The sequence below is a fragment of the Balaenoptera physalus genome, assembly GCF_965194825.1.
Source record: "Balaenoptera physalus genome assembly, chromosome: 10".
NCBI lineage: Eukaryota > Metazoa > Chordata > Mammalia > Artiodactyla > Balaenopteridae > Balaenoptera > Balaenoptera physalus.
The window spans coordinates 29,372,985-29,395,509 of record NC_138889.1 but is presented as its reverse complement, the minus strand read 5'-3'; the positions used below and the strand labels follow the sequence as shown (position 1 = coordinate 29,395,509).

The 22,525-nt window shown below is 36.5% G+C and overlaps 1 protein-coding gene across 2 annotated transcripts in view; it reads left to right on the top strand.

Annotated features, from left to right (window-relative positions):
- CWF19L2 (CWF19 like cell cycle control factor 2) overlaps window positions 1-22,525 on the top strand; it is a 193,614-nt gene that overhangs the window by 118,628 nt on the left and 52,461 nt on the right. For both annotated transcript variants that reach the window (XM_082409913.1, XM_082409912.1), the window contains exons 11-12: window positions 6,226-6,342; window positions 8,425-8,562. In XM_082409913.1, the coding sequence (XP_082266039.1) occupies window positions 6,226-6,342; window positions 8,425-8,562 (255 nt within the window). The remainder of the gene's footprint in view (window positions 1-6,225; window positions 6,343-8,424; window positions 8,563-22,525) is intronic.

Genomic DNA, 22,525 nt, shown 5'->3' with positions numbered 1-22,525 from the left:
TGTTGCTGCAAATGGCATTATTTCATTCTTTTTAATGGTTGAGTAATATTCCAATATATATATGTACCACATCTTCTTTATCCTTTCCTCTGTTGATGGACATTTAGGTTGCTTCTATGTGTTGGCTACCATAAATAGTGCTTCAATGAACACTGGGGTGCATGTATCTTTTTGAATTATGGTTTTCTTTGGGTATATGCCCAGGAGTGGGATTGCTGGGTCATATGGTAGTTCTATTTTTAGTTATTTAAGGAACCTGCCTACTGTTTTCCATAGTGGTTGCACCAATTTACATTCCCACCAACAGTGTAGGAGGGTTCCCTTTTCTTCACATCCTCTCCAGCATTTCGTGTTTGTAGATTTTTTGATGATGGCCATTCTGACTGATATGAGGTTATTTCTCATTGTAGTTTTGATTTGCATTTCTCTAATAATTAGTGATGTTGAGCATCTTTTCATGTGCCTCTCAGCCATCTGTATGTCTTTTTTGGAGCAATGTCTATTTAGGTCTCCTGTCCATTTTTTGATTGGGTTGTTTGTTTTTTTGATATTGAACCGCGTGGCTGTTTGTAAATTTTGGAGACTATTCCCTTGTTGGTCTCACTGATTGCAAATATTTTCTCCCATTTTGTGGGTTTTCTTTTCGTTTTGTTTATGGTTTCCTTTGCTGCTGTTTAAAAGCTTTTAAGTTTAATTTGATCTCATTTGTTTATTTTTGTTTGTATTTCCATTGTTCTAGGAAACAGCCTCGAAAAGATAGTACCTTGATTTATGTCAAAGAATGTTCTGCCTGTGTTTTCCTCTAAGAGTTTTATAGTATCTGGTTTTATATGTATGTCTTTAAAGCATTTTGATTTTTTTTTCAATAGTAGCTGTCCAGTTTTTTCAGCAACATTTATTGAAGAGATTGTCTTTCCTTCATTGTATAGTAGTGCCTCCTTTGTCAGATTAATTGACCATATGTATGTGGGTTTATTCTGGGCTTTCTATCCTCTTCCGTTGATCTATATTTCTGTTTTTTGTGGCAATACCATATTGTTTTGATGACTGTAGCTTTATAGTGTAGTCTGAAGTCAGGGAGCTTGATTCCGCCAGCTCTGTTTTTCCTTCCTAAGATTGCTTTGGCTCTTCGGGGTCATTTTTGTCTCTATCCAAATTAAAATTTGTTTTGTTTTAGTTCTAAAAAAAAGCCATTGGTAATTTGATAGGAATTGCATTCAATCTGTAGATGGACTTGAGTAGTATTGTCATTTTGACAGTATTGATTCTTACAATCCAGGAACATGGTATATCTTTCCATCTGTTTGTGTCATCTTCAATTTTCTTTCATCATTGTCTTATAGTTTTCAAAGTACTGGTCTTTTTTCTCATTAGATAGGTTTATTTTTAGGTATTTTATTCTTTTTGATATGATGGTAAATGACATTGATTCTTTAATTTGTTTTTCTGATCTTTCATTGTAGTGTATAGAGATACAAAAATTTCTGTGTATTATTTTTTTATCCAGCAACTTTACTGAATTCATTGATGAGCTCTAGTAGTTTTCCGGTATTATCTGTTGGATTTTCTATCTATAGTATCATGTCATCTGCAAACAGTGACAGTTTTACTTCATCTTTTCCAATTTATATTCCCTTTATTTCTTTTTCTTCTCAGAATGCCATGGCTAGGATTTCCAAAGCTATGTTGAATAAAAGGGGTGAAAGTGGACATCCTTGTCTTGTTCCTGATCTTAGAGGAAATGCTTTCAGCTTTTCACTCTTCAGTATGATGTTGGCTGTAGGTTTGTCATAAATTGCTTTTATTATGTTGAGGTATGTTACCTCTGTAACCACTTGCTAGAGAATTGTTATCATAAATGGGTGTTGAATTTTGCCAAAACCTTTTCATGCATCTATTGAGATGATCATACGTTTTTTATTTAATTTGCCAATGTGATGTATCACACTTTGATTTGCAAATATTGAAAAATTCTTGCAACACTGATCATGGTATATGATCCTTTTACTGCATTATTGGATTCGGTTTGCTATTACTTTGAGGATTTTTGTGCCTTTGTTCATCAGCGATATTGGCCTGAAATTTTCTTATTTGTGGTGTCTTGGTCTCATTTTGGTATCAGGGTTATGGTGGTCTCATAGAATTAGTTTGGGACTATTTCTTGTGCAATTTTTTGGAATAGTTTGAGAAGGATAGATGTTAACTCTTCTCTAAATATTTGATAGAATTCTCCTGTGAAGTGGTCCTGGACTTTTTTGGAAGATTTTTTCATCATAATTAAAATTTCAGTACTTGTGATTGGTCTGTTCGTATTTCCTGTTTCTTCCTGGTTCAGTCTTGGGAGATTGTAACTTTCTAAGAATTTGTCTATTTCTTCTAGGTTGTCCATTTTATTGGCAGATAGTTCCTTGAGGTAGTCTCTTATGACACTTTGTATTTCTGTGTTCTGTTGTAACTTCTCCTTTTTCATTTCTAATTTTATTGATTTGAGCCCTCTTCCTTTTTTTCTTGATGAGTCTGACTAAAGGTTTATCAATTTTGTTTATCCTTTCAGAGAACCAGCTTTTAGTTTCATTGATATTTTCTATTGTTTTCTTCATTTCTATTTCATTTATTTCTGCTCTGATCTTTACAATTTCTCTTTTTCTACTAACTTTGTGTTTTGTTTGTTCTTCTTTCTCTAGTTGCTTTAGGTATAAGGTTAGGTTGTTTATTTGTGAGTTTTCTTGTTTCCTGAGGTAACATTGTATTGCTATAAACCTCCCTGTTAGAACTGGTTTTGCTGAATCCCATAGATTTTGGATCGTCGTGCAATCATTTTCATTTATCTCTAGGTATTTTTTGATTTCCTCTTTGGTTTCTTCAGTGGTCCATTGGTTGTTTAATAGCATATTGTTTAGCCTCCATGTGTTTGTGCTTTTTACAGTTTTTTTCTTGTAGTTGATTTCTAATCTCATAGCATTGTAGTCAGAAAAGATGCTTGATATGATTTCAGGTTTCATAAATTTACCAAGGCTCACTTTGTGACCTAGCATATTGTCAATCCTGGAGAATGCTTCATGTGCTCTTGAGAAGAAAGTGTATTCTGCTGCTTTTGGATGGAATGCTCTCTAAATATCAATTAAGTGTATCTGGTCTAATGTGTCATGTAAGGCTTGTGTTTCTTTATTGGTCTGCTGTCTGGATGATCTGTTCATTGATGTAAGTGGGGTGTTACAGTCCCCCACTGTTGTTGAGTTAATATCAGTTTTTCCTTTTATGGTTGCAAGTATTTGCCTTATATATTGGGGTGCTCCTGTGTTAGGTGCATATATACTTACAGTTGTTATATCTTCCTGGAATGATCCCTTGATCATTATGTAGTGTTTTTTGTCTTCTTTAACAGTCTTTATTTTAATCTATTTTGTCTGATATGAGTATTGCTACTCCAACTTTATTTTGATTTCCATTTGCATGGAATACCTTTTTCCATCCTCTTAGTTTCAATCTGTATATGTCCCTAGATCTGAAGTGGGTCTCTTGTAGGCAGCATGCATATGGGTCTTGTTTTTGTATCCATTCAGCCAGTCTGTGTTTTTTGGCTGGAGCATTTAATCCGTTAACATTTAAGGTAATCATTGATATGTGTGTTCCTATTGCCATTTTCTTAATTGATTTGGATTTGTTTTTGTAGGTCTTTTTTTTTTTTTAACCATTCCTCTTTTGTTTTCTTCTCTTGTCATTTACTGAGTAACTTTATTGTTGTTTTTGGATTCCTTTTTCTTTTTTGTGAGTATATCTATTGTAGATTTTCATTTTGCAGTTACCATGAGGATCTGATATAGCAGTCTGTATATAACAAGATTGTTTTATGTTGCTGGTCTTTTAATTTCAAATGCATTTACAGTATCCTCCATTTGTGCTGTCCTCTTCTCACAGTTGCTGGTTTTGATATCATATTTGTGTGCAGATGATTTCCTACCTTTACTTTATGTTTGCCTTTACTGGTGAGCTTTTTCATTCATAATTCTCTTGTTTCTATTAGTGACCTTTTCTGCTTAGAGAATTTCCTTTAGGATTTGTTCAAAGGTATTCTGGTGGTGCTGAATTCTCTTAGCTTTTGCTTGTCTGTAATGCTTTTGATTTTTTTGCTGAAGCTGAAAGAGAGCCTTGCTGGGTAGCGTATTTTTGTTTGTAAGTTCTTCTCTTTCATCGCTTTAAATATATAGTGCCAGTCCTCTCTGGCCTGCAGAGTTTCTGCTGAGAAACCAGCTGATAACCTTTTGGGCATTCCTTTGTATGTTAATTGTTGCTTTTCCCTTGTTGCTTTTAATATTTTTTTCTTTGTATTTAATTTTTGTTCGTGTGATTATTATGTGTCTTAGCATGTTCCTCCTTGGCTTTATCTTGTCTGGGACTCTCTGCATCTCCTGGACTTGGGTTACTGTTTCCTTTCCCATGTTAGGGAAGTTTTCATCTATCATATCTTCAAATATTTTCTCAGGTCCTATCTCCCTCTCTTCTCCTTCTGGGACCCCTATAATAAGAATATTGCTGCATCTAATGTTACCCTAGAGGTCTCTCAGACTGTCATCATTTCTTTTAATTTTTTTTTTTTTATTCTGTTGCCTGGCAGTGATTTCCACCATTCTGTCTTCCAGGTCACTTGTTTTTCTGCCTCATTTATTCTGCTGTTGATTCCTTCTAGTGTATTCTTCATTTCAGTTATTATATTGTTCATCTCTGTTTGCTCTTTAGTTTTTCCAGGTCTTTTAAAAAAATTTCTTGTATTTTCTCACTCTGTGCCTTCATTGGTTTTCTGAGATCTTGGAGCATCTTCAGTATCATTTCTCTGAATTCTTTTTCCAGTAGATTGCCTGTCTCCCTTCACTTAGTTTTTCTTCTGGGGTTTTATCTTATTCCTTCATCTGCGACATATTCTTCTGTTGTCTCATCTTGTCTAACTTTCTGTGTTTGTGGTTCCCATTCTACAGGCTGTAGCACCGTAATTCTTCTTGCTTCTGCTGTCTGACCTCTGCTGGATGAGTTTGTCTTAGAGGCTTATATACACCTCCTGCTAGGAGTGCCTTTTTCCTACCTGATGGTGGGTAGAGCTGGGTCTTGTCCATCTTCTGTGCTGGGTCATGCTCAGGAAGACTTTAAGCAGCCTGTCTTCTGATGGGTGGGGCTGTGTTTCTGCCCAGCTGGTTGTTTGGCCTGAGGCGTCCCAGCACTGGATCATACAGGCTTTTGGATGGGGTTATGTCTGTGGGGGAGGGGGATGACATGGCAGCCTCCATGGGGGCTCACACTAATGAGTACTTGCCAGAGCTGCCCCTGCCGATGTCTCTGTCCCCACAGTGTGCCACAGCCGTCCCCTGCCTTCGCAGGAGACCCTCCAGTACTAACAGGTAAGTCTGACCCAGTCTCTATGAGCTCGCTGTTTTTTTACATTGCACATGAGACCCTGTCTCTGCCCTTTAAGAGTGGAGTTTCTATTTCCCCCAGTACTGTGGAATTCCTCTGATCAAACCCCTCTGGCCTTCAAAGCCAGATTCTCTGGGGGCTCCTCCTCCTGTTGCCAGATCTGCAGGCTGGGAAGCCTGATGTGTGGCTAAGGACTTTCACTCCTGTGGGAGAAATTTGGTGGTATAATTATTTTCCAGCTTGTGGGTTGCCCACCCGGCAGTTATGGGATTTGATTTTATCACGATTATGCACCTCCTACCATATCTTTGTGGCTTCTTCTTTGTTTTTTTTGGTAGGTTTCAGCAGTGTTTTTGTTGATGGTTGTTCAGTTACTTGTGATTTTGGTGTTTCTGTAATAAGGATTGAGCCTACATCCTTCTACTCCGCCATCTTTCAGGCAAGCCAGGATCTTTAAATTGAAGAAACATTCATTAAATATGACATCTGCTCCATAGGTGATGGGCATTCTCATAGAATGCCTGTTTGAATATTGGTGCTTTGTCATCTTTTAATATTGTCTAAAGGAAAACTATATTTGAAGTTTGCTTCTGTAATTGTTTTAAAAAATTAAATAAGCTTAGATATTTTTCCTTACTTTTCCATGAAAAGATTATGGTCACTTTACATTATAGTAGATAATGAAAGTCCGTGAGGCTTAAGGTAATCCATAATATTATGTGAAAACTAGAATCATTTTTATGCTCTTTTGGCTATTAAACATAATGTTTCAAGACTCTTCTCAATAATTACAATTGTTATCTCTAAATCTTTCCACAGAATGAAGATCAGGAAGAAGTGATCCTTGTCAGAACAGATCATTCTGGAAGAGTCTGGCCTGTGAACACACCACGAAAACATCTGGAATCTAAAGGAGGAAGAAGGAAGAGACTGATTGTATGTTTAACATATGTCTTTTGTTTATTAATTCAGAATTCATTTTTTCCCTTTGTATCAGACTACAGTTGACCCTTTAACGACATGGGTTTGAACTGCAGAGGTCTACTTATACACAGAACTTTTTCAATAAATTACATACTATAGTACTGCACAGTCTGTGGTGGTTTGAATCTGTGAATGTGGAACTATAGATATCGAGGACCGACTCTAAAGTTACAGTCAGATTTTCAACTCCATGGGGGTCACTGCCCCTAACCTTTGCATTGTTCAAGGGTCAACTCTACTTCAAAATATTTTCTGAAATGTTGCTTAATAATGCAAACATTAGAAGGTAGTAAATCACGTTCTTACTTTTATTTTAGTTATAATCCTCTGCCTTTTACAAAGTGAATTCTAATTCAACAACAGTTTTCAAATAATTGTGAACATTGAATTTTTAAGGCAGTTTTTTTTTTAATGGTAAGTTACTTTTTTAATTAATTAATTAATTTATGTATTTATTTTTGGCTATGTTGGGTCTTCGTTTCTGTGTGAGGGCTTTCTCTAGTTGTGGCAAGTGGGGGCTACTCTTCATCGCAGTGCATGGGCCTCTCACTATCGCAGCCTCTCTTGTTGCGGAGCACAGGCTCCAGACGCGCAGGCTCAGTAGTTGTGGCTCATGGGCCTAGTTGCTCCAGGGCTCGAACCCATGTCCCCTGCATTAGCAGGCAGATTCTCAACCACTGTGCCACCAGGGAAGCCCTTAAGGCAGTTTTAATTTTAGTGTATATTTCTTTGACATTGTTTCTAGCTTCTTTTTACATACTTATCATAACTCTTAGGGAAAACCTTGGTGCTATAGACCTGTGTTAGATCCTTTGTAAACCTTAATTTTCTTTTCCGTCTTCTAGCTGCAGCAGTTAATTTTTAGCACTACCTTGAGGCTCTTAAAATGGCAAAAACAACATATTCAGTTTTCCCAAGTTAGATTTTTTGTTTTAAATTTGAAAGATCTTATAAGTGGTAATTGGGTCCACAGAAGATTTGTTCATTTAGAATTCTATCAAATGTTTATTATCTGCCTGTTGAGTGCCTGTGCTGCTAGAACTAGTAATTGATTTGTTCAGAAAATAAAAATGGGATGGATACCTCTCCTAAAGAAATGGGACGTATTAGGGGTTTGGAAGGGAGATGTGGGAGAAGAATAGTAAAGGTTTGAATTGTATGAAATGACAGAACTGGCTAGGGATTCATAGATGCATTGCCAGATGGCATAGAATACTCTTTTGAATTGCTTACTACTGAGTAGTCTAGGTATAAGAGTAAAGAAGATAGACACATTCATTCAGGATTGAGATTTGTTTTCTGAGTATAGTGAAAGGATAAGAGGACCAGAAGGGGGTTTGGATCCAGAGAGTGATTGAAGTCATGGAATGTGAGATTTAAGCTTGTGAAGACAGGGGTAGTAATGTGGGGAAAATATATTGGGAACATGGTTCTAAAGAAATTGAAGAGCAGGTTTTATTTGGATAAGGGAATGTGAGAACAGCGTTGAAGAGATTTGATTTGGTAGGCAGTACATAGCACTTTTCTTTTCCACGTGTAGGTATGGAATCAACTGACAGGAAAACCCAGAATTGATTTAGATGAGAATCAGAATATCAGCTTTTTTTCTGATAGAGCTGTTTAAAGTAGGTTTGCTAATACTTCACTTTTGTTTTTGATATGCTTACTTGATCTCTGGGTAACTGCTGACTTCCCTTCACAGTGGTAGGGAATTTTTACTACAAGGAGGGGAAGAGCATAGAGGAGAGAAGAAGGCATAAAACAATTCTGTCCTTTCCTTAAAACTCAGAAATCAGATACTATCATACTTCCATCCTTGGGGAAGAGGGAAAAGTAAAGGGACAGAAGAGGTAGGGAGTGTTATTCTAATGGAAATTTTTCCACGTGGATGCAGACAGAATAGGGATATACTAGAAAGAAAGATTATGATACAAAGTGGGATTTTTACTTTTAATATCAGATTTATAGATAATTCATTAAAATACTTCCGAGACTTATGTTTTCACTAAACTAATAATGTTCATTTTGTCATAGGCTTCAACCTATGAGGAAAAAGAAAGGGTCAGATACTTTCATGATGATGATATTCTAAGCCTAAATGATTTAGTCAAGAACGAAAAGATGGGAACAGCAGAAAATCAAAACAAACATTTTATGAAAATGACATCTAAGGTAAGATATATTCCTAGGATACCTTTGAATTTTGAGAAGCTGATTACTCAGTCTACAATGATCTACTTTTCAGAGACAGCTAGTTCTTTATAATCGTGATTTGTTTTATTAAATTAAATCCTTTGTAAGACATATTGGAAATGTGCATTTTAGAATTGATTTGAGTGGGGAGTATACTTTTGGTATTCAGTTTTTTTTATTCTTTAAAATTCTTATTTTAAAATAAGAACTCTGGGTTAACTTTGTAATGTATTCCATGAAAATGTTAACTATATATTTGCTCTACCATTTAAGGGAATGTTTGGGGCCAGACTTTAATGTTGACAGTGTGCTGCTAGTTAGGTGACCAGTCTGTTTTATCTTGATGTTACACTAGTTCTTCATAATTATGCCACAAGGTATATATATTTGGAGTAATATATATCATAAAGAAGGCATCTTGGAATAATCTTAAGTCTGTTTATATGAAAATTTTGTGTGTTTTTAAATGTATATCAATGTTTCATGGGTAGTAGGATGAATTTTTTTATTTCAAAATAGCATTCTTTTTTGCAAACCCTTCCATTGCAGTCTCTTCAAACATTACCATTAACACTCTTTGTCAAAGAGACATATGTAAAGTTAGAGATTGACCCCACTGGAAAGATTCAGCTCACTGCCTATATTTACAAATAAAGTTTTATTGGAATACCGCTATGCACCTTTGTTTACATGTAGTCTAAGGCTGTTTTCGCTTTATAACAGCTGAACTGAGAATAGTTGAGACAGATACTGTACAGCCCACAGAACTGAAAATATTTACTGTCTGGCAGTTGACAGAACAAATTACCCTTCCTTGCTTATGACAGCATTGGTGATGGGAATTTGAACCTAGGGATCTGAGGGACAGGAGGGAGCCTTTTTACTGTATACCTTATTAGACTTTTTCTTTTAACTATGTGAATATATTACCTGGTGAAAAAAATTAACTTAATGAAAACTAGAATACAGGTAACCAAGGTGTCAAGTGTGTGTATGTGTATATCACAGAGAGTAAAACAAACTTGGGTTAAACAGAAATGATTAAAAAATTGTATGGGATCTTAACTGTAGCCCATTAGGATAATTTTACTTCTCTTTATTTTGGGGGAAATACTAGAAATATTCTAGGGTCTGGAAATTCACTGCAGAAAGAAGGACATATTTTCATGAAAATTTCCTTCTCAGAAATGGGGCAGTGGGACCTAATGAAACTTAAAAGCTTTTGCACAGCAAGGGAAACCATAAACAAGACGAAAAGACAACCCTCAGAATGGGAGAAAATATTTGCAAATGAATCAACTGACAAAGGACTAATCTCCAAAATATGCAAGCAGCTCATGCAGCTCAATATCAAAAAAAACAAACAACCCAATCCAAAAATGGGCAGAAGACCTAAATAGACATTTCTCCAAAAGAAGATATACAGATTGCCAACAAACACATGCAAGGATGCTCAGCATCTCTAATCATTAGAGAAATGCAAATGAAAAGTACAATGAGGTATCACCTCACACCAGTCAGAATAGCCATCAACAAAAAATCTACAAACAGTAAATGCAGTAGAAGATGTGGAGAAAAGGGAACCCTCTTGCACTGTTGGTGGGAATCTAAATTGATATAGCCACTATGGAGAACAGTATGGAGGTTCCTTAAAAAACTAAAAATAGACCTACCATATGACCCAGCAATCCTGCTACTGGGCATATACCCTGAGAAAACCATAATTCAAAAAGAGTCACGTACCACAATGTTCATTGCAACTCTATTTAAAATAGGCAGGATATGGAAGCAACCTAAGTGTCCATCGACAGATGAATGGATAAAGAAGATGTGGCACATATATACAATGGAATGTTACTCAGCCATAAAAAGAAACGAAATTGAGTTATTTGTAGTGAGGTGGATGGACCTAGAGACTGTCTTACAGAGTGAAGTAAGTCAGAAAGAGAAAAACAAATACCATATGCTAACACATATCTATGGAATCTAAAAAAAAAAAAAGTTTCTGAAGAAAAACAGGGGCAGGATAGGAATAAAGACGCAGATGTAGAGAATGGACTTGAGGACACGAGGAGGAGGAAGTGTAAGCTGGGACAAAGTGAGAGAGTGGCATGGACATATATACACTACCAAATGTAAAATAGGTAGCTAGTGGGAAGCAACGGCATAGCACAGGGAGATCTGCTCAGTGCTTTGTGACCACCTAGAGGGGTGGGATAGGGAGGGTGGGAGGGAGACGCAAGAGGGAGGGGATATGGGGATATATGTATACGTTTAGCTGACTCACTTCGTTATACAGCAGAAACTAACACACCATTGTAAAGCAATTATACTCCAATAAAGATGTTTAAAAAAAAAATGAAATGGGGCAGATCATTGTATTTGGAAGTCTGAATTAAATATAGTTTTAATAATTTTATCATAATCCATTCATGTTTATACACAAGATTTAAAAACCTCATTAAAAACTTATTAATTTTTTAATTAATATAAAAATAAATAAATAATATATCAATTAAAAAGTTGTTTATCGGGCACCTAATTTATGCTGGATACTATTTTAGGTGCTGGGTGTAGCAAAGTAATAAAGTTCGCCCTCTTGAGGAGCTTATATTTCTAGTGAATGAGACAGAAAGTGAACAAATACATGATATAAAAATTACATAACATTAATATTATATCACAAAATAGAAAATGTTTTTGTAGGGAGTAAAACAAAATAGAAGAAGATAGGATGTTATTCAATAGTATGCTGAAGGACGGCCTCTCTCTGGAGATGATGTTTCAGCAGGCTTCTGAACAAAGTGAGGGGAGTGGTCTGTGAATATCTGGGAGAAGACTATTCATGCAGAAGAAACAACAAATGCAGAGGATCTGAAGAAGAGACAAACTTGACAAGCATTAAAAGACAGCAAGATGACACATGACTGTGAATAGAGGGAGAAATGGAAAGACATGCAGAAGAAGAAATGGTCAGATCATGTCGGGTCTTTCACGCCATGGTGTAGAGCTTTTGTTTTTGTTTTAAATGATGAGAAACCATTTGAAAGTTTTTAGTAGGACAGTGTCATGACCTCATTTGTGTTTGGTAGTTGTCTCATAGCTCTTGTATATTCTCTTCTGTTTGTTTTTTTATTTGTTTTTTGGTCTTTGTTATCTCTGCTTTTCAGTTGTGGAAGTTTCTGTTGTCATATCCTCAAGCTCAGAGATTTTTTCCTCAGCCTTGTCCAGTCACTAATAAATCCATCAAAGGCATTTGTCATTTCTGTTATAGTGATTTTGATCTCTAGCATTTCTTTTCCGTTATTTCTTAGAATTTTCATCTCTCTGCTTACATTATCCATCTGTTCTTTGTGAGCCTATGCCCCTGGACTGTGAATTTCACTAGTACTTCTCAGTTCTTTTTCCACTTAGTTGGGATAGAATGGCTAGAAGGGGCTGGAGTTGGATGTTTCCCTTCCTTCAGGTAGGTTAGGCTCTGACAAAACCCCAGCAGGTTAAACTCTGGCACAATAGTTTCTACTAAGGGGCAGGCCTTTTTAAGTAAAACAGAATGCCCTGGTATATTTCAAAATGTTTCCTTTTCCCTTCCCCCTGTTGAAAGTCATAGGGGATTTTTTTCCTGATCTTTACTCTGAGTCCCTGGTAGAGCTCCAAGAGGTAAAATTCACAAAAGTTTGAGAGGCCCCATTATGACTGGATTCCCCTAGGATTTTTAACTCTTAAATTTGTCCACATTGAGCCTCCTGCAACTTATCAATTACAGTTTAGGTTTTCCTACCCTGGCACTAGTTCTCACAGAACCACTGGTTTCTGAACAGATAAATTATGATTCTTTGTATCCACCTGACTGTCTCTCCAATTTTGGGGGCAATCACTTTCATGATGGATCTAAAAAGAGTTGTCGATTTTTCAGTTTGTTCAGCTTTGTACTTGTTGATGTGATAGGGTGGCGACTTCTCAGCCCCTGAAATGCCAGTCTGGAAACTGCTGGTTTATGTTTTAAAAGACTTTTCTGGTGGCTCTTTTGAGAAGGTAATGTAGATAGGCAAGAGTGGAAGCAGGGAGAATATTTAGGAGAGTATTTAATTAATTCAGATAGTGCCTTGGGTTAGGGTGGTAAACTGGTGAGAAGTATTAAGATTTGGGGCAATGCTGGTGCCATTTATTGAAGTAGAAAAACTTTGCAGGGGGACAGTTTTTCAGGAGGTGGGAGATGAAGAATACTGTTTATGGACACGTGAAGTATGCCCATTAGCCATTCACGTGGTGGTGTGGAGTGACTGCCCATGGATTTCTGGGTATATGTTGGTTCTCCCATGTAGACTTAGATACTGTTAACATTTCAATGTACTTAAAGCCATGGGAGTTAAGAAATTATTAATGAGGAGAGTCTGAAGACTGAGCTGAGCACTGTCTGGAAGAGGACAAAATAGATCCAACAAATGAGATTGAGAAAGTACAGCCAGCGAGGAAAAGCCAGAAGGAAAACTTAGGGTGTAGTGTTTCAGAAACCAGAGAGGACAAGAAGGAGGTTGTGAATAACTGTGTGAACTGTTTCTGAGAGATAGAGTAAGATCTTCAAAGATGGAAAAGTGACCATTGACTTTTTTTTTTTTTTTTTTTGGCTGTGCCATGCAGCTTGTGAGATCTGTTCCCCAACCATGGATTGAACCTGATCTCCAGCAGTGAAAGCCCCAAGTCCTAACCACTGGACCACCAGGGAATTCCCCTGGTGACTTTCATAAGTGTGGTTTCCTTGGTCTCCCAAGGAGAAAAGCCTGATTATAATGTGTTCAAGAGTGAATGTGAGAATAGTTAGTGAAGAGGTATGTTTAGAAAGGAGCTGGTTATTGTCCATCAGTAGGAGAGGCACAGATACAGGTAGGTTTGTAAATGTGGTAGTAGAAAAATGACCTAGTTTTCCTCTTATTGCCTCTGTTAGTTTAGTGAAAGGACTCAGGTATCAGCTGAGAGTGACGGTGAAGAAGGGGTGTTAGAGGTTTGAGAAGAAAGTGTGAAATGGTTTTTGAGAAAACCAGTGAGTGAAATAAAGTAGGATTCTCAGGCAGTGCCGAAGGTCCATCTGAGGTTTATGGTTATAAATTTAAAATAAAACATGTCAGGGTGTTTGTGTATTTTCCTTATACCATGTTTGAAGAGGCTTAGATTTATTGAATTATGAGACAATAATCATGACTTGTTATGTGTTTTGCATATTTCACCACTATTGTTTATTGCTTTAAGAATACAAATTTATAGTATTTTTTCTTTTGTTTCATTTGTACATTATGAGGTCTTTTAATATTTTATTGTAAAGGATTTTTTTTTACTTATTAATTGATTTGGCAGTAATTGTGATTGAAGATATTTGATCGGTTTCTGGGAACATCTTGAGTCTTTAACTTTTTAAAATTTAAGTTTACTAAGCTAGAACATTATAAAAGATACAGTGGGATGTCACCAAAATGGCTGAGTAAGAGACCCCACCCTCTGTCACCCCTGAAAGATCAATGGTTAGGTAGCTAACCATGAGTAAAAACAGATCTGGGAGAGTTCTAGAGTCTACTTAAGAAACTTCAGCAACGTAGTGGAACAAAAAACTTGAGAATGGCTGCACAAAAAGGGAAGGAAGACTGCTTCTCTTTGCCTGGATCATCCTATTGCCCAAGCTGGTATTGCTCAATGCCAAGAGAGATTTCCCTAGGTGAAAAGAGTTCCCCTCGCAGGGAAAAGAAGAGTGGGTGAGTGACCAGCTCCCCAGTGTTTTGTGGCACCACGTGAAGGTACCACTTCAGTTTCACCCTGCCTAGAGATCAGAAAAGCTGAGATATATAGAGAAGCTAGGAACAAGGAAGAAAATCAGAGTATACTAGGCAGGAGTGATCATGTTTCCCAGTGATCTACTCTGTAGACAATCAAAACATTTGCCACTGAAGAAACTAATGGCCAGCACAGCTGCTGTGAAACACTTGCTGATTTCACCAGCTTTCACCACATAGGTATTTTCATTTGCTGATGCTAGCTGACCGAGTCCCTTCCTGTTCCCTACCCACCTCCTGGAGCCTGAGAACTGCCCTTGCAGCCAGCCCAGGCCTCTGCAGCTGCAGGAGTACAACATGCCAGCCTAGAACCCTATGGCTGACCCCCACCACCATGTATGTGCTCAGGGCTAGCCCTTCCAGATGTGTACTTGCACACTGCCAACCTGACACCTTTCCCCAGCCTCCACTGCCATGTGCATGCCCTGGGGGAGACTGTGTAGCTACAGAAGGGCATGCCAACATCTAGGGTCCCTGCAGGTGCTTCTGGGCCTGGATCAGTCTCTCTTTTCTGTCACTGGCCTGTATCACTGTGCTCACCTGCAGCTAGTCCCACTAGCTGTGCACTAGCACACCTCCACCCCGATCCCCATCACTTGCCTGTGGCAAGACCCAATAGCCATGGTATTGAATGCTGATGGTTGGGACTCCTACAGCTGTCAGCACACCCATAGTATACTCTGGCCTTTGCTGCCTACCCTGGCCACCACCACTACATGTGTGATTGCAACCAGCCTCTGCCATTCACTATACAAGCACCTGCAGCTGGCTCCTGCATCTGAGTGTGTTTACACCTCTGGCTTCAGCCACTACTGCTACTTGCCCTGGTCCCTAGCTGCTGAAGACCGCAACAGCCCTTGCAGCATCTGTGGACCCCCTGCAGTACCTACCAAGGACCACACAGTTTTTGATGCTTCAGACCCCAGTGACTTGAGCTGACAAGCCACTGTACTCCCCTGAACCCAGTGCCACCACATGCCCTCACCCCACCCACAGGTGAACATTTTCCCTTAGTAAAGTCATTCCATAAAGTCTGGAAGAGGTACCTGCTTCTTCAGTTGCTCAGATATCTGCACAAGGCTACAGTGATCATGAAGAATCAGTGAAAGAGACTCCACCAAAGGAATATAGTAAATCTCCAGTAAGTGGCTTCCCCAAAAAGGAGACACAGGAATTATCTGGCAAAGAATTCAAAATAATTTCTCTAAAGATGCTCAGAGAGCTGTAAGAGAACTGGATAAGCAATTTAACAATATCAGGAAAACAATACAAGAACAAAATAGAAAGTTCAACTAAGAAATAGAAAACAAAAAAGAACCGAGCAAATTTTGCAGCTGAAGAATACAGTGACTGAACCAAATAATTCAATAGAGATCTTCAACAACCGACTAGACCAAGCAGAAGAAAGAATCAGTGAGCTTGAAGACAGATCATTTGAAATTATCCAGTCAGAGAAGCAAAAAGAAAAAGAATGAAAAGGAATGAAGAAAGCCAGTGGGTCTTATGGTACACCACTAACAAAAACAATCTATGCATCATTGAAGTCCCAAAGGAGAAGAGAGAGAGAAAGAGGCAGAAAGCTTAATTAAAGAAATAATGGCTGAGAACTTCCCAAACTTAGGGAGAGAGTTAAACATCCAAGTTCATGAAGCTAATAGGTCACCCCAAAATTTCAATCTGAAACAGTCTTCTCCAAGATAACAATATAATAAAACTCTAAAGTCAAAGAAAAAGAATTCTTCTGTGTTGCTGTTGGGTGAAATGTTCTGTACATATCTGTTAGGTCCATCTGGCCTGAAGTTTAGTTCTAGCCCAGTGTTTCTTTATTGCCTTTCTATTTAGATGATCTGACCATTGATGAAAGCGGGATATTGAAGTCTTCTAGTATTACTGTGTTGTTATCTATCACTCTTTCCAGATCTGTTAGTATTTGGTTAATATATTGGGTTGGCCAAAAAGTTTGTTCGGGTTTTTCCGTAAGCTGGTACAGAAAAACCCAAACGAACTTTTTGGCCAACCCAATATTTAGGTACTAGGAAGTTGGGTGCACATATATTAACAATTAGCATTTCCTCTTGATGAGTTGACTCCTTTATTATTATATAAAGACATTTCTTCTCAAGTTCACGTGGAACATTCTCCAGGATAGATCATATGTTAGGTCACAAAATAAGCCTTAATTAAATAACACACTCCTGAGCAAACAATAGGCCAAAGATGAAATCAAAAGGGAAATAAAAAATATATTAAAAAATGAAAATCGAAATACAGCATACCAAAACTTATGGAATGCAACAAAGCAGTGCTAAGACGCTAAGTTTATAATGGTAAACACCTACATTTAGAAGAAAACAAGGTAACAAATAAACAACCTAACTTTATACCTTAAGGAGCTAAAAAAAAAAAAAAAAAAGAATAAGGTAAGCCTAAAGTTAGCAGAAGGAAGAAGATAACAAAGATTAGAACAGAAATAAATGAACTAGGAAATATAAGCACAACAGAAAAGATCAACAAAACTAAGAGCTGGGTTTTTGAAAAGATAAAATTGACAAACCTTTAGCTAGACTTACAAAGAAAAAAAGAGAGGACTGAAATAAAATTATAAATGAAAGAGGAGATATTACAACTGATACCACAGAAATACAAAGATCATAAGAGACTACTATGAACAATTATATGCTAACAAATTGGACAACTTAGGTGTTATGGATGAATTCCTAGAAAGATACAACCTACCGTGTCTGAATCATGAAGAAAAAGAAAATCTGAACAGATCAGTAATAAGTAAGGAAATTTTTTTTCAATAATCAGAAACTTCCCACCAAAGAAAAGCCAAGGACCAAAAGGGAAAGGGAGAGGTAAGACTGTCTCTGTTTGCAAGTGACATGATATTATATATAGAAAACTGATTTTTTTTTATTCCATCAAAACACCATTAGAACTAATCAACGAATTCAGTAAAGTTTCAGGATACAAAATCAATATACAAAAATTAGTTGCATTTCTGTACACTAAAAACAAGCTATCAGAAAAAAAGATTTTAAAAATTCAACATCCTTTCATGATAAAAACTTTCAAGAAATTGGATATAGATAGAACATACCTCAACACAGTAAAGATCATATATGTGAAATCCACAGCTAACAAAATACTTAACAGTGAAAAGTTGGAAGCATTCACTCTAAGATTAGAAATGAGACAAGGGTATCCACTCTCACCACTCCTATTCAGGATAGTAGTGGATGTGCTAGCCAGAACAGTTAGGCAAGAAAAAGAAATAAAAGGAATCCACATTGAGAAGGAAGAAATAAAATTTTCTTTGCTGATATGATTTTCTATATAGAAAATCTTAAAGAATCTACCAAAAACTGTTAGAACTAATAAATGATCCAGTAAAATCTCAGGATACAAAATCAACACACCAAAGTCAATTACATTTGTATACACTATGAATGACCTATCTGAAAAAGAAATAAAGAAAACAATCCCATTACAGTAGCATGAAGAACAATAAAATACTTAGGAATAAATTTAATCAAGGAGGTGAAAGATCTGTATACTGAAAGCTATAAGACATTGAGGAAAGAAATTGAAGACAGAAATAAATGAAAAGATATCCTGTGTACATGGACAGAAGAGTTAATACTATAAAAATTTCCATACTAACCAAAACCATCTATACATTCAGTTCAGTCTCTATCAAAATTCCATTGTCATTTTTTACAGAAAAAGTAGAAAGAATTCTAAAGTTTGTATGGAACTGCAAAAGATCCCAAATAGCCAAAGAAATCTTGAGAAAGAAGAAAGCTTAGAGGCATTACACTTCCTGATTTCAAACTATATTACAAAGCTGTAGTAATCAAAACAATATGGTACTGGCATAAAAACAGACACATAGACCATTGGAACAGAATTGAGCACCTAGAAATAAACCTCTGCATGTATGTATGGTCAACTAGTATTTGACAATGGAGCCAAGAATACTTAATGGGGAAAGGATAATCTTTTCAATAAAGGGTGTTTGGAAAACTGTATATTCACATGCAAAATAATGAAATTGAACATCTTTCTTACACTTCTCGCAAAAATTAACTTAAAATGGATTAAAGACTTAAATGTAAGACCTAAAACTAAAATTCTTAGGAGAAAACATAGGGGGAAAAATGCCATGACATTGGTCTGGGCAATGATTTTTTTTGGATATGACACCAAAAACACAAGGAACAAAACCAAAAATTGACAAGTGGGACTACATCAAACTGAAAAGCATATGAAAAGGCAACCTACAGAATGGGAGAAAATATTTGCAAACCATTTCTCTGATAAGGGGTTAATGTCCAAAATACTCAATAGCAAAAAAAAAAAAAACCCTCAATATAACTCATATATAACTCAATAGCAAAAAAAAAATCTGATTTCAAATGGACAGAAGACTTTAATAGGCAAAGTTTTCTAAAGAGGACATGCAGATGTCCAACAAATACATGTAAAGATGCTCAATGTTACTAATCTTCAGTGAAATGCAAATCAAAACTGCAATGAGATATCTTACACTTGTTTGAATCATGTTATCAAAAAGTGAAGAAACAACAAATGCTGATGAGGATGTGGAGAAAAAAAAGGAACGCTGGTGCATTGTTAGTGTGAATGTAAATTGGTACAGCCATTGTGGAAAATAGTATGGATGGTCCTCAAAAAATTATAAATAGAACTACCATATGATTCAGCAATTCCACTTCTGGGTATATAGCCAAAGAAGATGAAGTCACTATCTTAAAGACACTTGCACCCCCATGTTCATTGCAGCATTATTCACCAAAACCATGACATGGAAACATGCTAAGTGTCCATTGATGGATGAACGGACAAAGAAAATGTGAGATACACACACACACACACACACACACACACACACACACACACACACACAGAGAAGAATATTAGACATTAAAAAAAGAAAAAAGAAGAGGAGATCCTGCCATTTGCACCAGTGTGGGTGAACCTTGAAGGCATTATGCTAACTGAAATAAGTCAGACAGAGAAAGACAATTAGTGTGATCTCACATGCGTGTGGAATCTAAAAACATCAAACTCCTAGAAATAAAAAGTAGAATGGTGGTTGCCAAGGGATGAGGGGTGGAGGAAAATGTTGGTCAAAGGTAAAATCTTTCAGTTATAAGATGAATACGGTCTGGGAATCTAATGTACAGCATGGTGTCTTTGGTTAACAATACTGTATTGTATTCTTGAAAGTTGCTATGAGAGTAGAGCTTTAATGTTCTCACTTTAACAACAATAACAAAACGGTAATTATGTTATGGTGACGGATGTGTTAACTCAAGTTTATTGTGATAAATACATTTTGCAATTTGTAAGTATCAAATCACCACATTGTACACCTTAAATTTACAGTGTTAGATGTCAATTATCATCTCAATAAAGGTAGAAAAAAATTATTAGTGATATTTGACCCTTAAAAGGGTCATTGACTTGATCATGGTGTGTGATCCTTTTAATGTGCTGTTGGATTCTGTTTACTACTGTTTTGTTGAGGATTTTTTCATCTATGTTCATCAGTGATATTGGCCTGTAGTTTTCTTTCTTAGTGACATCTTTGTCTGGTTTTGGTATCAGGGTGTTGGTGGACTCATAGAACTCATAGAATGAGTTTGGGACTATTCCTTCTTCTGCTATATTTTGTAAGAGTTTGAGAAGGGTAGGTGTTAGCTTTTCTGTAAATGTTTAATAGAATTCACCTGTGAAGTCATCTGACCCTGGGCTTTTGTTTGTTGGAAGATTTTTAATCACAGTTTCAATTTTAGTGCTTGTGATTGGTTTGTTTATATTTTCTATTTCTTCCTGGTTCAGTCTCAGCAGGTTGTGCTTTTCTAAGAATTTGTCCATTTCTTCCAGGTTGTCCATTTTATTGACATATAGTTGCTTGTAGTAATCTCTCATGATCCTTTGTATTTCTGCAGTGTCAGTTGTTACTTCTCCTTTTTCATTTCTAATTGTGTTGATTTGAGTCTTCTCCCTTTTTTTCTTGATGAGTCTGCCTAATGGTTTATCAATTTTGTTTATCTTCTCAAAGAACTAGCTTTTATTTCTGTTGATCTCTGCTATCATTTCCTTCATTTTCATTTATTTCTGATCTGATCTTTATGACTTCTTTCTTTCTGCAAACTTTGAGGGTTATTTTGTTCTTCTTTCTTTAATTGCTTTAGGTTGTTTGTTTGAGATTTTTCTTGTTTCTTGAGGTCGGATTGCATTGCTATAAACTTCCCTCTTAGATTTGCTGTTGCTGCATCCCATAGGTTTTGGGTTGTCGTTTGTCATTGTCATTTGTTTCTAGCTATTTTTTGATTTCCTCTTTGATTTCTTCAGTATTCTTTTGGTTATTTAGTAACGTATTGTTTAGCCTCCATGTGTTTGTATTTTTTACAGTTTTTTGCCTGTAATTGGTATCTCATCTCATAGCGTTGTGGTCAGAAAAGATACTTGATACGATTTCAGTTTTCTTAAATTTACCAAGGCTTGATTTGTGACCCAAGGTATGATCTATCCTGGAGAATGTGCCATGAACACTTCAGAAGAGAGTGTGTTCTGTTGTTTTTGGATGGAATTTCCTCTGTATATCAATTAAGTCCATGTTGTTTAAAGTGTCATTTAAAGCTTGTGTTTCCTTATTAGTTTTCATTTTGCTTGATCTGTCCATGGTGAAAGTGGGGTGTTAAACTCCCCTACTATGATTGTGTTACTGTCAATTTCCCCTTTTATGGCTGTTAGCATTTGCCTTATGTACTGAGGTGCTTGTATATTGGATGCATAAATATTTAGAATTGTTATATCTTCTTCTTGGATTGATCCCTTGATCATTATGTAGTGTCTTTCTTTATCTCTTGTAGTACTCTTTATTTTAAAGTCATTTTGTCTGATATGAAAATTGCTACCCCAACTATATTTTGATTTCCATTTGCATGGAATATCTTTTCATATCCCCTCAGTTTCAGTATGTATGTGTCCCTAGGTCTGAAGTGGGTCTCCTGTAGACATCATATATATGGGTCTTGTTTTTGTCTCCATTCAGCCAGTCTGTGTCTTTTGGTTGGAGAATTTAATCTGTTTACATTTAAGGTATTATTGATATGTATATTCCTGTTACCATTTTCTTAATTGTTTTGGGTTTGTTATTGTAGGTCTTTTCCTTCTCTTGTGTTTCCTGCCTAGAGAAGTTCCTTTAGCATTTGTTGTAAAGCTGGTTTGGTGTTGTTGAATTCTCTTAGCTTTTGCTTGTCTGTAAAGGTTTTAATTTCTCCATCAAATTTCAGTCTGATCCTTGCTTGGTAGAGTAATCTTGGTTGTAGGTTTTTACCTTTCATCACTTTAATTATGTCCTGCCACTCCCTTCTGGCTTGCAGAGTTTCTGCTAAAAGATCAGCTGTTAACCTTATGAGGATTCCCTTGTATGTTATTTGTTGCTTTTCCCTTGCTGCTTTTAATATTTTTTCTTTGTATTTAATTTTTGATAGTTTGATTGATATGTGTCTTGGCATGTTTCTCCTTGGACCTATCGTGTATTGGACACTCTGTGCTTCCTAGACTTGGGTGGCTATTTCCTTTCCCGTAATAGGTAAGTTTTCAACTATAATCTCTTCAAATATTTTCTCAGTCCATTTCTGTTTCTCTTCTTCTTCTGGGACCCCTATAATTTGAATGTTGGTACGTTGAATGTTGACCCAGCGGTCTCTGAGACTGTTATTAATTCTTTTCATTCTTTTTTCTTTATTCTGCTCTGTGGTAGTTATTTCCACTGTTTTATCTTCCAGATCACTTATTCATTCTTCTGCCTCAGTTATTCTGCTACTGATTCCTTCTAGAGAATTTTTAATTTCATTTATTGTGTTGTTCATCATTGTTTGTTTGCCCTTTAGTTCTTCTAGGTCCTTGCTAAACGTTTCTTGTGTTTTCTCCATTCTATTTCCAAGAGTTTGGATCATCTTTACTATCATTATTCTGAACTCTTTTTCAGGTAGACTGCCTATTTCCTCTTCATTTTTTCGGTCTGGTGGGTTTTTACCTTGCTCCTTCATCTGCTGCTTATTTCTTTGTCTTCTCATTTT